The following is a 15,438-nucleotide window of genomic DNA, read 5'->3' as shown; positions in this document are numbered from 1 at the left end:
ATTATTTATATTTTGCAAACTTTTTTTTTAATTATACCATTCATAAATGCAAACATGCATGTTTAGATGACATGTAATTTGACTTACTCCACAGCAGCTTATTGGACATACTCATAATACCACAACTGTAAATTATTAGTAATTCGTTTGCCTCTAATAAAAATATTTCTATTCACATTTACTTTTTTTTTCCTTACGTGTGCCAGTCATTCTCACATGATTCATGTCTCATTATGATACAGCTTAGATACTGAGATACAGCTTTGTCTATAGTTAGTTTCTAGATTCCTAGCTCCACCCTTGTATAATGGAATCATCTTCCCCCCTTTGAATCTTACTCGTGCTCTGATTCAAGGTGAACAACCAGGTCAGGGGAAATGCTAATTCTCCTTCAATATTCCTACACATTCAGTAATGTTTTAAACAAAAATTTTGAAGTCAATTAATTTTTTTCAAAACTTTAGTACACATGCATTTTTCTTTTCAGTGGAATACTTATGCTTATTCTACACAATACTAAGAGTGATGATCACTCCATAACCAATCCATAAAACTTTTCTTGTATTGTATATGATCATGAGCAGATATCTATCAAGTAATTATGATAACTGTTAGCCTTGACTTATTTTCCAAAATTTCTTATAACATTTCTATACATCTGGGATTCAGTTCGTGTTCTGCTATTTATTGCTCCAACTAGAATCTTTTTTCTTTATATGAATCGCCTTCCCTCCTTCGAATTTTACTGGTGCTGTGATTCAAGGTGAACAACCAGGTCAGGGGAAATGCTAATTCTCCTTCAATATTCCTACACATTCAGCAATTTTTTTTAACAAAAATTTTGAAGTGAATTAATTTTTTTCAAAACTTTAGTACACATGCATTTTTCTTTTATCCTTTCTGAAGACTAGAAAAATTTCTCTGCCCCTTCCCTTAAATTCCAGTTCTGAAATATACTCATATTACTCTGTTTGAAATTAATTCCCATTCAACAATGATTATCTTCAGTTTTGTAGTATTTGAATACCACATGTACTTCCTTATTTTCCTGATTACTGTTGTCCTGACAAATAATCTTATTATTTAGCAGGATCTCTCCAGTTTTATTCTCTTTACTTCAAAAACATAGTTTTTGTTATACTTTATCAAAGTACCCAGTGCCATGTGTAGACAAGTAGTTAGATGGGCAGAATCTATCAATGTGTTTCTTGAAGAGCTGGAAATTGTGTGCATTGGAAAAACACTGTAGGTAAGGATGTTCCAAAGAAAATGAAGGAACAGGATGAAAAGTTTCTTCAGGAACTTTGGAACTGAACTGTGTATGGATGTTGACTAGTGGCTGCCTGTATTCATATATGACAGTAAAGATATGGTGGTGGTGGTAGTTAGTTCAGTGGGGTAGCACCCATAGAAATGCCTATAAAAATGCAAAATTTGGAAACTATGTCTATGAGGAAAGCAAATGGGGGGGAGGACATTGAGAAAGAGAGAGGGTGCAGGCCATCTATTAAACTAGGTGTGAGAGGCGACCTGAAAAGAGGAAACTGAACTTGGTTGTAATTAGAATATGAACAATAGTGAGTGAGAGTGAAGCAGGAGATTTCTTCTAAGAAAAAGACAAAATTGTATTTTGGTAGCATTGAAATTCATCTTGCTTCACAAATGGTGAGAAAATCAGTTTTTAAGGCATTGTTTACTGAAGATCTTAAATTATTTGGGCACTACAAAGTTTAGTGAATGAAGAGGAATGGAGTGTACTGTCATCAGCAAAACTATCAGTAGGATTTGAGGTTACTGAGAAAATGTCATTGATGTATAGAAAGAAAAGTGCAAGTAAAAGAACAGCAGGTATTCTGGCATTGATAGCAAATCTAATGATATCATCTGCCTTTGCATGCAATGAGTGACCAGAGAGGTACTGGCAATCCAATCACGAAGGACAGGAGGAGAACCATAACATGGTAACTTGGTAAGAAGCTGCACTGTCAGACTTGTTCAAATGCATTGGAAAAATTAAGTTTCTCAAACTTTTCTGTGCTTGTGTCCAAAGGCAGGTAAGGTTAGTTAGGAGATCTGCCATGGAGCAAGAGTTGCAGAATCAATGTTGGTGAGCACTAATTAATTGGTGGGCCTCTAAGTAGTGAATGGTCTTTGCCATTAATTACTTTTTCCATTATATACAAGAGTTCCAAAATGACAAGAGAACAATAGTTTGACTGACTTTTATCTCCATTTTTTTAAGGAACAAGCCAGATGAAAGCTTACTTTTAAGGTTACACAGTGCTCAGCATCCATTGTGAATAATTCATGGAGATAGAAACACATGCATTGGAGTAATTATTTTACTTTTAATTATGAAAATGACACTCTTGATTGTTGTTCTTGATCTGACAGCATGCATACCTTGGAAAAATGAACCAGTTGGTATCCAACCAACCAACTACAATCCTACAAACTGCATCAAAAAGGAACCAACAGAATTAATCAAGTCAGTGATCATGTGGCCAAAGGAAACAATTAAAAAGCTGTTATCGCATTATGCCCACACGCTCAGAATTTATGACCTGCCTAAAATACACAAGCACACCACTACAACTAAACCGATAGTTGAAGGAATCAACAGCATCAATTATCACCTAGTCAAGAAATTGGTGGTTACACTCTAGTAGTTGGTAGGTCATCCTACCCCACACACACACACACACATGCACACATAAAAATTATGCAACACTTCAACAACAAAATTAAAAACCTTGCACTCAACAACAAAGATTTAATAGTTTTGACATAACTGCCCTTTTCACTAATGTCCCAATCAATGATATTATTCTCATATACGGAACATATTTCTGCCTGATATCATGACCCTCTTTGCACACGTACTTTGGTCCAGGTATTTCATGCAGCAAAATAATTTCAACCTGCAAAAAGAAGATGCACCCATGGGCTACCACTTCTCCCCTATAGCTATCTTTTACATGGAAGACTTCAAGCAGCAACCTATAGATTCAGCAAGCCTAATGTCTGGCTCAAATATGTTGATGATATTTTTGCCATTTGGTCCCACAGCTGCAAAACATTAAATACATTCCTAAGCCACCTGAACAAACAACACAAATGTATACAATTTATGAGATCATAAACAATAACTCTCTTCCTTTTCTAGACACACTTGTCATGTCTTCCCTCAGGCCGCCTTTCATTCACAGTCTACCGCATACCTACACACACATGCACACAGGCCGATATATGCACAAAAATTCACATGACCATCCGCCACAAAAACTACGGGTCATCAGCACCCTCAAACTTAGAGTCCTGACAATTGCTCCAGTGAGTAAGCACTGAAGAAGGAATGTGAAATTATTAGCCAAATGTTTATAAAAAATGACTACAACAAAAAAAAAAATTCACAAGATCCTCCAAAAAAGATTACAACTGTACCATACATTAGGGGAATGTTCAGAAAAAAATAGATAGAATACTACATAAATATAACATTAAAGACCCTTAAAACTTCCTGCAAAATTAAAAAGTATACTCAGCTCATCCAGCGATCTCCTTCCCTACCTTGTCCACCCAGGGATTTACAAAATTCAGTGCACCTGCAACCTACCCTACATAGGGAAAACAGAGTGCACCATCCAAATAAGAAAGGATGAACATACATGCCACTTTAAATTCCTCCACTATTGTAAAATAGGCCTGTCAGACCATGCACTTCAGACATCTCACAGAATCAACTGTAAATGCAGCAAGTCCTTATACTGCGCCAAAACCCAGTTTGAAGGAAAGTTCAAGGAAGCTTATGAGAAGCTTGCTTGAACTTTCTAGGAACCTATATAGCATAGAGAATTTGAATGAGAGAACAACTGTGCAAGACAAACAGGGAAATGGGGAGGTCTGGATGGACAGGGGAACAGCTTGAAAGGTTGATTCTCCAAGAGGATGTGAATGTGTGTAGACAAAAGGGAAGGGAATGACCTCTGATCAAGGGGAAATAGTTGGATTTGAAGAAGGTTCTAAGATGAATAAGGAGAAAAAGAAATGGGTCGAGTTAAGTATGGAAAAGTCACATCTAATAAATGGTATCAGTGAAACTTGTTATAGATCCAAGAATGAGCTGTTATGTTTGTATACAAATGCTAGAATTATAAGAAACAGTGCAAATGAAATGATTGCATTAATTGAGTCTGTTCACCCAAGAATTGTTGGAATAAGTGAGACACGGTTGGATGAGGTTGACATCCTGACAGGAATAGAGATACAAGGATATAATGTGTTTCATGAAGAGAGAAAGAGTAAAAAGGGAGAGGGAGTGCTATTGATGATAGAGATTATGTCCATACAAGGTAGAGATGCGAGACGGAAATAGTGCCAGTGGTTTTAAGGCAGTATGGTGTTGAGATAGAGGTGAATAGAATGAAATATTTAAGTCGGATGTTGTTATAGACCTGGTAATGTGGATGTTTGTGACTCTGAAATGTATAATCAAATCAGCCAAGCAAATAAGAAAAGGGTGATCATTATGGGCGATTTTAATTATGGCAATATACACTGGGATGACATAGCAGCTGGAAGTAAAGAAAATGAGTTTCTTGAGGTTTTGAGGGACAGCTACCTCAGGCAGTATGTGACAGAGGCACACAAGGATTGAGAGTCTTGGATTTGATCACCTCATCAGAGGATGTTATTATAAATGAGGTGTCAAATCACCCTCCAGTTGTCAGGATGACCATGAAGTGATTACCTGAGTAGCCAGCAGCGTGAGGACCCTCTGTGAGGAAAAGGTATGTGAAATTACGAGGCTGGTGATTATGATAAGCTTTGCAGGTGTAGCATGGAATGAGGAGTTGTCTAGAAAGGAGATCAATGCAGCTTGGATGATATTCAAGAACTATCCAGTAGAAGCAATGTCTAAGTGTATTCCAAGGTCAGAAGATTAAATAAGGTAGATGTGAAATGGATGAATAAAGAGATTAAGCATGTGATACAGAGGAAAAAATCATTATGGAGGCTGCATAAGAGGAGTGGTAATGAATAATTCAATGAGGATTATAAAGACCAGGCAAGGAGTGTGACTTGGTTGGTAAGGGTAGCAAAACTGAAGTAGGAGCAGCAGTTATCTAATGAAGCCAAAAAAGAATCCTAGAGAGTTCTTTTGATATGTAGCCAGCAAAAAAAAAAAAGAAGAAGAAGAATGATTATGAAAGGATGATATTTATTGGAGAGAATGGTATAAGAACAACTGCTGAGATATTTAATGAGCTGTTCATAAAGGTCTTTCATTCTTATGAACGTGACATCATGGAGAGTTTGAGAGCATTTGATGATGATGCAGAGGGGGGACTGACTAAGTGAGCAAGAGGTATATGGGGAATTGAGCAATCTTGATGTTAATAAGGCTGTGGGACTTGATAATATAACACCACGTACTTTGAAGGAATGTACCATGGAATTGGCATCTGCTTTGAGATATTTCTTTATGAGTCTTGCACTGGGTCAAGTTCCAAAGGAGTGGAAGGAAGACAAGATTGTGCCACTTCATAAGGGAGGTGAAAGAACTCAATCATCAAATTATAGGCCTATCCGTGTGCTAATTGTTGTGGTTAAAGTGTGGAAAGGCTGATGAGCTTTTCCACACTTTAACCACAAGTTAAAAATGATGAAGATGAAGAATTAAAAGATGAAGGGAGGTCATGTTTCAGTAATCTACTTATTACAAGAAGGTAATGACTTCATTGGACAAAGGAGATGGATACACAGTAGTATACTTAGATTTTGCAAAGGCTTTTGATAGATTACCACATGATAAGTAAATAATTAAATGAGAGCAGATGGGGTTGGATATTAGACTGGTGTATTGGATCAGAGATTGGCTATCTGGTAGTATCAGCAAGTTGTGTATGGGGGAAGGGGGGAGCAATACAATATTCCAGAAGAGGAAAGTCACTTGTGATGTGCCTCAGGAGTCTCTTTTAAGGCTATTGTTTAACCTATATGTTAATTATATTGGGGAAGATTTGGATGGGGATATTCAGTTGTTTGCAGATGATGCAAAGTTGGGACGAACTATGAGGAATAGAACAGATGTTGTGGTCTTACAAGAAGACTTGGATTGAGTGATTGGGCACAGGAGTGGGTATGCCGGCTCAATATTGCAAAATGTAAGGTTTTAAAATTTTGGAAAAATAGATGGGATGTAGAATTTATGCTTGATGGGGACATGTTGTTGGAGGTGGAGAAAATAAATCTTGGGGTGATGGTGGATAAGGATCTAAAATTTAGAGAACACATTGCCAAAATTGTAAGGACAACACAACAAATTCTGGGAATGATGTGGAAGACACTGTGTTGTAGAAGTAAGGACATTAGGCCACACATGGACTACTGTAAAATCGTGTATAGAAGGATTTTTATACAAAAATACCTTATATACTGATTTTACTGGTAAACGAAATTCTATTCAATATACTTGTGATTAATTAGCAAAATTTGTTGTCTAGTAATATGGAAAGAAAATTATCTAAATTTCTAAGTAATGTAACCACCAAAAGTTTTGTAAAAGAACAAAGAAAGTTAAATGTGAAATAATTTGTGTCAAAAGAAACTTCCAGACGGATTATCTTATTAATTTATGACCTAGGGTGATTACAATCACGAAGGTCAAATATGTATGGGGGTTTCCTGCCTTAATGCAACGACCGAAAAAAAAGTGGCTGGTGCAGAACCACGAAATACCCAGGGGATTAATATGTAAGAGAATCCAAGGTCATTGGAGCCAGATAAAAAGGGGTTGCTACGGCAACACATGGGGACGTTTTTGCTATGTCAGAGAGGTCAGCGAGAAGTTACAAGGGCATGGAGTCAAACGAGGTCGCAGAGTCAAGGAGATGTGGAGTTACGGAGGTTACGACGATATAAGTTATGGCAACGAAGGTCACAAAGTCGCAACAGAGTTTTTGCCAATCGTCTTAAGGCGGAAGGCCACGCAGCAGGAGAGGCAGATTTAGACATGTGTGTGTGGCTGAATAAGTTCGTCTTTGTCTCTGTTTTGGATCCAGGTTCAGAAAAGTCGCCCCGGTTCAAGATCAGAGCCCTGCATTCTAGCCAGAAGTGCGAGACAACTAAGTTGAGTTGTTTTTAGAAGAAAGTAGATACCGGATTTTCATGCCACCAAGTTCCTGACATTCACGGAGAAGGTACCCGTACGCATTGCCAAGATCGGAAGGTAATAGAAGAAACTGATTTCAAGAATCTATCAGAGAGAACCAGACAACTGATTCAAAGTAAGATCTTTCTATTGTTTTACCAGAGACAGAATTTGTGACGGTGATTTATTTAACGTTTTGTTTGTAATGATACTTAAGGACTATAGGTATTTATCTAACCTTTGAATTGTCTTGTTCAGTTATATGTGAGAAAAAACTTAGCAGAATTTAAAGTGATTTATAGTGTGCTTAATGTTGTTATTTGCTAAGCCTGCATTTGTTTATGTGAGATTGCTCTGAGTGTGACTAAAAGCTAACAAAGGTATTATCATAGACACGTGGTCCTACAAGAATTGTTTACATAAGAGGAGTAATTGTGATTGTATTTGTGAGTTGCCATTGAAGCATAGAACCTGATTTACTTGAGTTTTTAGTACTGACTTTTTTTTCGTACATTTCTTGGATTATGAATAAATTTTCTTATTTAAATGATTTGCCTGATTCCTGTTACCAATGCACTGCTCATTAAATTCGAATCTGTGTGTCCTTGAATAGCCACGACTGTAGAAAGGAAGTTTTATGTTTCTAGATTTAGTTATAAGTAAGAGAGGAAGGTTCCATGATTAACTGAGTGTTTTTCTTCGGAAGGATAATCATCTCCTATCTACGAATTTTGGTAGCGCAGCTAGAAAACAAATAAATTTTCCAAAATTCAATTTAGAAAACCCCCAGTTGTTCAGACAAAGAGATTAGCTCCAGCCAGAGGCATTCTCTTATTTTTGAAAGTTTTGCGCACGAGAACAATAATATTTGTGGCTTTGTGTCAACAGGGAATTAAGTTGAGTGAGAGGATTGTGAGCTAAGAGATTAAATCAAACAACGGATAATTCACTCGGAATTACGACTGTTAAGATTAAAGATAAAGAAGTGTAAAGTTAAAGTAAATTAAGTAAAGTGAAATTTTCAAGATAAGTTTTGAATAGTAAAATAAACGTAGATTTAACAAAGGCACAGACAGCAGCAGACAAGATTTTATAATTAAATAATAAGGACTACTATAAACAAAATATACATAAAATTTACACTACTGTCCATGGATTTGGTCTCTGATTTTCAAAAGGACAAAGAGATGTTGGAAAGGGTCCAGTGGCAATTGACTAAAGTAGTTTCTTATCTGTGGAATGTTGAATATGAGAAAAGGTTGAGAAGATGCAATTTACAGAGTCTAGTGGGTAGGAGGAAGAGGGTGATATGATAGAGACATACAAGTTGGTAAGGAAGTTGTTATAGGATCAGTGTTGGCGAGGTTTTTCATAAAATGGTGGGAGATCAGGGGAGAACAAGAAGTCATCTCTGGAAGCTGTATAACAAGGGTGTGAGATGCAGGTTTTTTGTGTGTTGAGTGAATGATTGGAATGTCTTGCCTGAGAGTGTGGTGTCTGCAGAGAATTTGAGCGTGTTTAAAGCATAGTATGATGAGCTGTGTGTATGACAAAGGGACCTCCTAGGTGAGTCTCTGACTCATGGGGTCTTAGGATAATAATTTTTTTTTTTTCACCAGGGGTCAGGCTGGGGTAAATGATTAACAAAGCATTTAGATTTATGTTACTTTTGTGTAGTATCATGTAACTTGTGTCCTATGCATCTATATATTTTCCTGATGCCATTTAAGCAGAAGACAAACTCTTTTTGAATTTAGTCTGTACAAAGTGTGCTTTGGAGATTCACACGCACACCTTTTCTGCCTATCAAAATTTTGTAACCAACAAATCTTCAGTCTTCTTATAAGGAACATTTTGAAAAATATCAATATCTTGGTTACTTGCCTCTGAATCCTCTCCTCTCTACCACTCTCTTCCTTATTTAAAAATATGGGAATCGTTGGTAAATAAATTTTTTGAATGGCGAGTAGGTTTTGCATAATCTCTCAAGGCCTGCTCATAATTGTAGTCCCTAATCTTTGATAAAGTGCTTTACTTCTAACCCAACTCATTGATCTATAACTTAAAACAGGTTTGAATGCTGTCTTGTATACTACTAGTTTAGGGTTTTGGCTAATTTCTCACTCTTATTCCAAATAAATTTATTCATCTAGTTCCCCACCATATCAACTTTGATTGCTGTGTTTATTTCCAAACTTAATTTGCAATTCTTCACTAAAAACTTTGCCTGAGTAGCTGTGATATGTTTACTTGTTCTTTGGGTTCTCTATTGAGAATGCAGTTGAAGTGTTTGGCTATTTTCATAGTTTTGATCTTTTTTATTGCTAACTTCTATGCAAAATTTGTTACAGCTGTCATTTAGTTTAATTAGAGCGTTCTGGAGACTTGCTCTGCATTTGTTTAAGAGTTCATCATCTGTATAAAGCAAAGAATTAAGTTTGATACCTCTAATTCTAATATTAGGTTAAATACCACTTTCTTTCTTAATGTGATATACATAGATGATGAATAAGAGTAGTGGCAGTGTTTTACATCAAACCACTTTCCAGTATTTCTTTCAGTTCTAACTACTAACTTACAACTGAAATGTAGACTATGTCTTGCTCTGTATAATGTTCCATTTACACTATAATCATAGCTTTTGAAAAGCTTTTCTCTGGACATTTGTCATGTGCCTTTACCAGATCCATAAAACTTAGTAGAGATCCTTGTTATATTTCCATGGCTTTTGAAGTATTTGTCGTAAAGTGAAGATATGCTCATCATAACCTCTATTTGGCCTGAATCCAGCTTATTCTTCTCCAGTTATGCAAATTTAATGGAGAAAACACATCTATAGTTAATATTTAGTAACTAGATTTATTTAAATAAATTATTATGCCAATATTTTGCCCTGGTCACAAAGGCATCTTCATGAGCACCAAAAAATACAACTAAGCACATAAGACACGCTAGTAGGAAGGAAAATAAAGACAGAGTATGAGAGGCAGGATCTGACAGTCCTAATTGGCATCCTCTATGAGTGCTGTGTTGGTAACTCACAGAGGGTCTCAAAATAACTCTTCCATGTTTTAGGTAAAGTGAGTTAGGCAAATTTATTCTGATTTAGTGATTGCTGTAGCAGATTCTAGACATAATGTTTCTTATTTATTAGATATGTGAAGAGCCAAAGGCTTCAATTCGGCGACATATAACTTGTTTAAGTTAAGGGATATTACATCCCATATAGTTTCTTAGCCGAATAAGAAACTCAGAGTTTCATGCCGAATATAGTAGAAACTATATATAAAGTTCGGCGATTCCAAGCATAAGCAAATACCTGGATACTGCAGCACTGATCCCAGAGGGTAGTGCAAGCTGGGGCAACTCGTGGTAGAAGTGGAGCAAGCTCCGATCACTGTTCTTGATATTTGCCCATAATGTGAACTTAGCTCCTAGGAACTGTATTTTTGTTCACATTATGAGAGAAGGTCACTACCCAGACCGGTTTCGACCTTTATTGAGGTCTCATCAGTGAGTAGCCAGACCTAGTTAATATCAAGTTTGTAGCGAACAGAACTTGTACCCCTTCTACGAGTATTGCCGTGAGGTGCTCTAATAAATTATTAGATATGTGAAGAGCCAAAGGCTTCAATTCGGCGACATATAACTTGTTTAAGTTAAGGGATATTACATCCCATATAGTTTCTTAGCCGAATAAGAAACTTACGCTTGGAATCGCCGAACTTTATATATAGTTTCTACTATATTCGGCATGAAACTCTTTGAGTTTCTTATTCGGCTAAGAAACTATATGGGATGTAATATCCCTTAACTTAAACAAGTTTCTTATTTATATCTGTTCACGTATAAAAGGGAGGTTTTTTCCCCACCTAATCTGGTGATTCTATTCATGGTGAAGGCTACTACACCAGAACACCTGTAGTGCAGGTATTGGACATAGTTTCTGTGTTCCACCAGGCAGATATTACTTCTTTCCTCTTTGTCAAAAATGAGAAATTTTGAAGCAGCAAGGGATAAATAAGCCATCTTCAAAACCATCGTGGGATCTACAGCATTCTTTGGTCTTTGTTCTGCAAACTTTTCTATTTTTGACAAACAGGAGAATCCCCAATATCTGTCTAGAGAAACACAGAAACTATGTCTGTTAACTGTTAGGCATTCTGAAATAGTGATGATGAAAAATTAATAATTTAATTACTGGAGAATGCCATGTCTATTCACCACAGTATATTGTATTCCTTTGCATTACTTCAGCATATATGAGGGTGGTTTGAAAAGTTCTTGGCCTAACAATGAAAAAATGAATTTATAATTTCAAAATTATTATTTTTTTTCAACATAATCTCCCTTAAGACAAATACATTTATTCCAGCACTGCTCCAGTGCCATTATCCCGTCCCTGTAGTGGTTCTCAGTAAGATCTGCAAAATACCCCTCTACAGCTGCAATCACCTCTTGATTTAAAGAAAAATACTGACCAGCAAGGAAGAGTTTTAGTTTTGGGAAGAGATAGAGGTCAGAGGGAGCCAAATCTGGGGAATAGGGTGGATGTTCCAACAATTCATAGTGCAGATGCCTTAATTTTCCCGTTGCCAAACCACCTTTGTGGGCAGGTGCACTGTCTTGATGAAAGATGATTTTTTTCTCCTGCAAACTGAGTCTTTTCTCACAAATTTTTTCATCTAGTCTGATTAAAAGATCAGAATAATATTCCCTGGTTATTGTTTTGCTCTTTTCAAGATAATTAATAAACAAAATGCCTTTACCATCCCAAAACACCAATGCCATGACCTTTCCTGCTGATGGAACCGACTTTGTCTTCTTTGGCGCTGAACATCTGGCTTCTCTCCACTGTTTCGATTGCTGTTTGGATTCTGGTGTGTAATGGTGAATCCAAGTCTCATCCATAGTAAAAAATTGATGCACAGAATCAGTTTTATTCTGGTTAACACGCTCCAAGCACTGTTCAGAGATTTTCATGCGAGTGTGTTTTTGATCTGTTGCGAGCAAGTGCAGTACCCATCTTGCTCAAAGTTCTTTCATTTACAATTCTTCGTGCAAAATATATCCTACACCGTTCTTTTGAAATGCCTATAGTCTCAGCAATTTCACGCACTTTGACACTCCAGTCATCCAATACCATATTGTGCACTTGATCAATGATTTCTGGTGTTGTTACACTTTTTATACGTCCTTCATGTGGATCATCTTCAAGGTGGTATGGCCAAGTTTAAACTTGGCAGCCCATTTCTTAATTGTCGAAAACAAAGGAGAAGAGTGCCCATAAACTTTTATGAACGTCGAATGAATTTCTTTTGGCATTAAACCTTATTTTACAAAGAGTTTTATAACTGCACAATACTCAATTTTGTCTATTTCAAGGGATACAGACAACACTTTTGCTTCAGACAGCTGTATGAAACAAATTATTTGATAGAATGACTTGCAATTTCAGATGGATGCTTATGACAGATGTACCAACTTAGAAAAAAAAAATCTTGCTGATAGTGTTGCCATCTATGGTAGAGGCCGAGAACTTTCCAGACCACCCTCATATAAGAAATAATGCCGAGTGATTTATTCTGTAAAGCTGACAGCACAAATTCTGAAAAAGTTACAGGATAAATTAATATTACTTTTTTGTTATTTTTATCTCATTGACAAATGTATATTCTGTTATTTATGAGAATCAACTTATGCTTAATTAATAGTGTACAAGTAAAATTGTCCTGATAATTAATAAGGCTTAACAAAAAAAAAAAAAAAAAAAATCATGGTTAGGGCAATTTTATGATCTTCCTGTTTGATTTGTTCAGTTTATATTTGATTGACACGTTATACTAGAATATGTTGTTAAAGAAATAATTAATATTAAATTCTTAATGATATTACATAAATTTCAGATCGAGATGCTACATTTTCAGGAACTACAGCCACAGTATGTTTATTGAGAAATAGCATTGAATTAGTTGTTGGACATGTTGGGGACAGTAGGGCTTTATTATGTCGAAATGGAGAAATTAAAAAACTTACTATTGATCATGTGGCTGATCTGAAACCAGAAAAGGTAAATAAAATAGATTTTCATTAATTATTTATAAATATTTATAAAAATCAAGTGGATATTAAATCCAGCATTATTTCAAAGCCGAATACAGAAACTATAAAAGTTTCATATGAAATTTGACCAGAGAGCTTATGGGAATACACTCGCCTGCATTTATGAGTTTCCCTAGCCAGACCTTATAGGAGTGATGATTGCTATGAAAGCATCTGCATATTCGCCTCCTATTAGTCCATTTTGATAAGGTTTCACTGGCCTGACAGCTGTTTCAAACTGGTTACTTTTCGTCAGAGACAAGGCAGAAACCTTAAGAGAGCAAAAACTCTCTTTCAATGCTAAGGAACTTGAAACATTGGAGAGGTGTATTTTCATAAGAGAACTCTCGGTCAGTGCATAAAAGTATTTACTAAAATAAAGAGCCAAAAGGCTTCAGTTCAGCGATGCAAAAATTATAAAAATCAAGTGGATATTAAATCCAGCATTATTTCAAAGCCGAATACAGAAACTAGAAAAGTTTCATATGAAATTTGACCAAGAGCTTACAGGAATTCACTCACCAGCATTTACGAGTTGCCCTAGCCAAACCTTATTCGAGAGACGATCGCTATAAAACCATCTGTTTTCATCAGAGACCAGGCAGAAACCTTAAGAGAGCAAAAACTCTCTTTCAATACTAAGGAACTTGAAATGTCGGAGAGGTGTATTTTCATAAGCGAACTCTCGGCCAGTGCGTAAAAGTATTTACTGATAACTGAGAGGTGGAAGTTTTTTCTTAGGAGAAGCATGAAAGGTGATTTTTCTGATGGGATGAAAGGCAGCAAAAATATGCGGTGGGTTTAAAACTTTTGCTATTCGTTCACTAATGCCATGTACATAAGGGATAGAAATGAGAATTATTTCTTTTCTATTTGAAGAGGTAGAGATACCATGACTGTTAAAAGTGTTAGATGTTAAGTGTTTTGAAGTGTTTTAAAACCAGTAGACTAAAAGGCGGAATTACTATGTCGTAATTCTTTCTGTAAAAGTTCATTTGAAAAAAAAAAAAAAAAAAATGGGCACAATGTACAAAAGTCTTAATACTTCCAGCCTTTTGACTAGGATGGTGATGAGATTCAGTGTGGATATAATGGCCTGTATGAGTCATCTTCTGACAAACTGAAAAATATAGACTATCATCTGGTTGATGAAGAATTAGAAGATTTAAAAAGGTTAGTTGTTTATTTAACAAAGTTAACAAGATCAGTAATAACGGAGGACTTCAACTCAATTCTAGTAAGACAAAGATTATGGTTCTCAAAGGAAAAACAAACAGAGAAGCTCTTGAGAAACAAGTGTATCTTAATGGAGAAAGAATTGAGGAAGTCAGCAAGTTTGAGTACCTGGGACCCATTATTAATGTGAAGAATTGTTGTTCAGAAGATGTCAGAAAAAGGTTAGGAATGGCTAAAACAACATTCAGAGACCTGTCTAAAATCTGGAAGGATGGATCTATCTGCATGGGAACAAAGTTGAGGTTTTAGATGCAGTTGTTTTTCCAACAGCGACTTATGGATGCGAGACTTGGAACCTAAAGAAGTCAGATAAGAAAAGGATATCTGCTTTTGAGATGCGGTGTTACAGAAGGCTGTTGAGGATATCATATACTGAAAGGCATACAAATGAATGGGTGTTAGAAAAGATTAGTAGAACTTTAAGGCTCCTTAAGGATATTGACAGAAGAAAGTTAAAATATTTTGGACACATAGAAAGGATGGAAGGAGGACTTCTTAGAACAGTAATAGAAGGTAAAGTTCCTGGAAAAAGAGGCAGGGATAGACCATCAATGAGATGGATGGATGGCGTGTGTGGAGTGACTGATCTTCAGAGAGTTGAGGCTGCCAGAAAAGCAAACAACAGGACTACATGGCAAGGCCTGGTGTGGAACATCACCGAGCATCGGAGTGACCATACGGCATCTGTAGATGCCCAATGAACATAGAGAGAGAGTTGTTTATTTACTTCTTCTTCTAAGATGAAGTGCATTTAATTTAGAAACTGTTGCAATTCAGAGGAAGTGCCATTCCAAATTGCAAAAATATCATCCACATATCTGTACCAGTGTGTAGGTCTAAATAAAATGTTATCAAAAATGTGTTGTTTAAAGTGTTCCATGAAGAAGTTGGCAATAATAGGGGATTGTCCATGGCTGTTCCTTCATTTGTTGGTATAATTTGTTTTT

At 36.2% G+C, this 15,438-nt stretch overlaps 1 protein-coding gene across 1 annotated transcript in view; it reads left to right on the top strand.

Moving 5' to 3' along the window:
• LOC150110508 (protein phosphatase Mn(2+)-dependent 1K-like) overlaps positions 1-15,438 on the top strand; it is an 86,401-nt gene that overhangs the window by 47,741 nt on the left and 23,222 nt on the right. The window contains exon 5 of the mRNA XM_090400224.1: positions 13,060-13,223. Within this exon, the coding sequence (XP_090256350.1) occupies positions 13,060-13,223 (164 nt within the window). The remainder of the gene's footprint in view (positions 1-13,059; positions 13,224-15,438) is intronic.

Source organism: Typopeltis vanoorti, chromosome 1 (assembly GCF_054136105.1).
Source record: "Typopeltis vanoorti isolate ZY-2024b chromosome 1, IOZ_Tvanoo_1.0, whole genome shotgun sequence".
NCBI classification, from domain to species: domain Eukaryota; kingdom Metazoa; phylum Arthropoda; class Arachnida; order Uropygi; family Thelyphonidae; genus Typopeltis; species Typopeltis vanoorti.
Note: the sequence above shows the minus strand (reverse complement) of the source record. Positions and strands in the feature narration are given on the sequence as shown.